Source organism: Aptenodytes forsteri, unplaced genomic scaffold (genome assembly GCF_000699145.1).
Source record: "Aptenodytes forsteri isolate BGI_AS27 unplaced genomic scaffold, ASM69914v1 Scaffold254, whole genome shotgun sequence".
In the NCBI taxonomy this organism is placed as follows: domain Eukaryota; kingdom Metazoa; phylum Chordata; class Aves; order Sphenisciformes; family Spheniscidae; genus Aptenodytes; species Aptenodytes forsteri.
This window is the reverse complement of record NW_008794459.1, coordinates 52079-55168: the sequence shown is the minus strand read 5'-3', so window position 1 is coordinate 55168 and position 3090 is coordinate 52079. Positions and strand designations below refer to the sequence as shown.

At 56.0% G+C, this 3090-nt stretch overlaps 1 protein-coding gene across 1 annotated transcript in view; it reads right to left on the bottom strand.

The window, feature by feature from the left end:
* RNF121 (ring finger protein 121) overlaps nt 1-3090 on the bottom strand; it is a 12995-nt gene that overhangs the window by 9192 nt on the left and 713 nt on the right. The window contains exons 2-4 of the mRNA XM_019475019.1: nt 2540-2681; nt 1347-1501; nt 733-840 (exon numbers count right to left, since the gene is read on the bottom strand). Coding sequence (XP_019330564.1) covers nt 733-840; nt 1347-1501; nt 2540-2665 — 389 coding nt within the window. The 5' untranslated portion in view covers nt 2666-2681. The remainder of the gene's footprint in view (nt 1-732; nt 841-1346; nt 1502-2539; nt 2682-3090) is intronic.

Here is a 3090-nt window from a genome sequence, read left to right as displayed (position 1 = left end):
GGGGCTGCGGGGGTGCAAAGCCGGTGTGCTGACACAGCCGACAGCACTAACTCCGTCGCAAGGGCGGTCCACCAAGGCAGCGGACGCACGTCACCGGGAAGCATCACCCGCAGAGGTCTTCTAGGTGCCTGCCCAGCACAACCCCGGCCCCTGCTTCTGGGACGTTTCACCTCGGCTGTCAGCAAGCAGTATTTGAACGGAGACGGGGGTGTAACACCCCACCTGGTGCCCATCGCCCTCACCAGCCTCTGGAATGAGCAACTGCAGTGACCTCCAACTATCTCGTCCACCAGATCAGCTCCCAGTAAGCCCCCAGTTAACACTTCCACGTCTCTGCAGGCAGTTGCCGGGTCTGCTCATATTCCAGAGGAGGAATCAACCTCTCTAAACATGAAGATTGGGCTAGGGTCCCCTGCTACCACAGCTGGGCTGGCTGCTTCTTGCAGGTACCTCTTTATCAGGGTAGCAAAGAAAATCCCACTGCTGCCCCCAGGCTGGACACGCGCAGAGCTGGAGGAGCTGCCGACGCAGCTGAGCTGGAAACAGGGCCCTCCAGCGACCTCGATCAGTTCAGGTACCAGCACCTCACCCGTGATCCTCCCAGCAGGGAGAGGACACCCCAAGAGTCTCTTTGGCCCCATTAACCAGACTGCCAAGACAACTGTTTTGCCTTACTCCACACGGCGTGTTACATCCCCTGCCCCAGGAGTGGGACCCGAAAGATTCACTCACCTGAATAATAAGTTAAGACCAAAAAGTGTAAACATCACAGCCATGTACCCTACGATTCCAGTGGCGTAGCTGATCTTGTATATTAGTAGAAACCATTTATAAACCAGCCTGTGAAGAATTAAAACGAGAATTTAACTACTTCCTTTTTCCTAAATGAAACTGCACCAAAGCACCTAAAGAGTTTTACTTTTTAAACCGGGGCGGTGCTGTTCACAGACACTTCACCTACGCATGGGCAACACAGCTTTAAATTTCTAATTCAAGCTACAGATCCGCCGCCACGGGCCGCTCACGGTCTTGACTTCCAAACTAGAAACCTCGGCATCTCCAAAGGCCGTAAGCAAGCGTCCTTCACGCCGGGAACGCCCTCGGTGAGGCTACCAGCCCACGCGGTATCTGCCTTTCCAGCACCCGCTCGGGTACCACGTGCATCGGGCTGGCTGCCAGCCGCCGGTTAGCGCTTCACACCGACCGACGCGGGCAGCGCGTGCAGGGGTTGCACGCCCCCGGGGTGCAAAGTTTAAGACAATGACTTGCGGCAGCGAAACTGGGAAGAGCTCCTTGTAATGGTTACCCCGGGGCTGAGGAGTTTTCCCGGGAACACGTGTACTAACCTGGGCGTTGTCTGTACCAGAGGTTTTCGAGTTGCCCTGAAGGTGACAAAAGCTGTGACCGCTGAGAAGAGCACCCAGATTACCAGGAACCGCCACCAGTACAGCTTGATCGTGAAATACAGAGGCACTACCCACATCTGGAAGAGGGTGACCATCTGCAGGAACAGAGGAAAGGCATTTTGAGCTGGCTCTCTGCTCATCAGACATCAGAAACACCCTGCCAGTCCTGGCAGCCCTCCTCCTGCCTGCATCAAAGGGCCCTGAACAGCACCAGGAAACTCGGGAGGTTTGGTCTGTGGCACCCAGCACCCAGAGAACAGGCTCAGAGCCCGACTGAGGGAGTCAGAGGCAGCAGCCAGGCGATCTTCGGTAGCAAAGGCCTAGAGCTGGAGGGAGAACGCAGAGGAAACATCTCCAGAGGGAGGTACAGGAGATGATCCACCCAACTAGTTTTTGTGAGAAGTCTACGTAAACCTTCATGGCCCCGAACACCGCAACCACAGACACCTCAGGCAAGTATGAAACAAGGAGACGGGCGCAGCGGAAGGTTTCAGCCTCGCCTCTGCCCTACAGCCTATTCCCAAAAGGGATCTACGGCCGTGCAGCTGAGCTCCCGCGGTGCTGCCGGAGGGGAACAGGCAAACAGGTTCAGTTTAAAGTTCATAGACGATTACAGGTATTGCCTGGGAACATTAATTACGATAAGGAAGTCAGAGTGAGGTTGGTTCAGGTAAAATAACAGTCCCCGACAAGCCGGTGGCATCAGCAAGCGGCAGGTCTGCTCAGCAGAGAGTGCTGCCAGGCAAGCCCAGCGGCGCTGCAGGGACCGTCAAACCCAGGGTCCCGGCAGCAAGAAGCCCCCATCGCTTGCGAGGAAGCGCCCACAAAACGCAGCTTCCCTTTGCGTTACCCTCGGGACAACACCCGAGATCTGCTTCTCCCACCGCCTGGTATCAAAGCACTTTGTAAAACCGAGTTATTGGCATCACCTGCCACAGAAACTTGAGGCCTCCAGGCGCCTCCATCCTCATCCCTAGCTAGAATCCCCCACGCGCTGTTGGGAAGATGAGGGTATCTCAACACCAGACAAGAGGAGAAAAAACAGGAACGCGCTTCTCATCAGGTAAAGGACGGCATCACTCAGCACTCGCATCCAGCCTCGGAGACAAAACGGCTGCGTGGGAGAGACTTACGTTGTAGGAGCGAGGGTGCCTCTGTTTCCACTGAACCAACAGGAGCTGTGCCACCACTAGCGTGGCGATAAGGATGAGGACCATTTCGGCATGCATAGCCTCGTGACCACGGTGCTTGGCATGCATCCGCGCATGCTCCACCCTGCAACGACAGGGAAAAGGCGGCTGAAGAGCATGCGGGCGCAGACGGCGCGCTAACAGCACGGCAGGGCTGACAAACACCTCGGCACGGGGGAGCCAGGAAGAACCAGGCCGAGAGACACCACGAAGGAGCGTCGTGGAGACGGGTGCTGTGTTGCAAGGCAGAGGAGAAAATAATAAAAAAAAAAAAAAAAAAAGGCTTTTCTGAGACTAGCTCATTTTTAAACTGTGAAAGCCAAGGCTGCCATCCAGCCCATCCTGGTGTGAACGAGGCAGAGAGAACTCATGCTGACGTACCTGAGCTAACGAACGTGGAGTGCACGTTTCAACGTAACTCACCCGGCAGCTCACCGGTGCAACGGCATCAGCTGTGCGGCTGTTTGACACCAGGCGCGTGCACCGACTCTCAA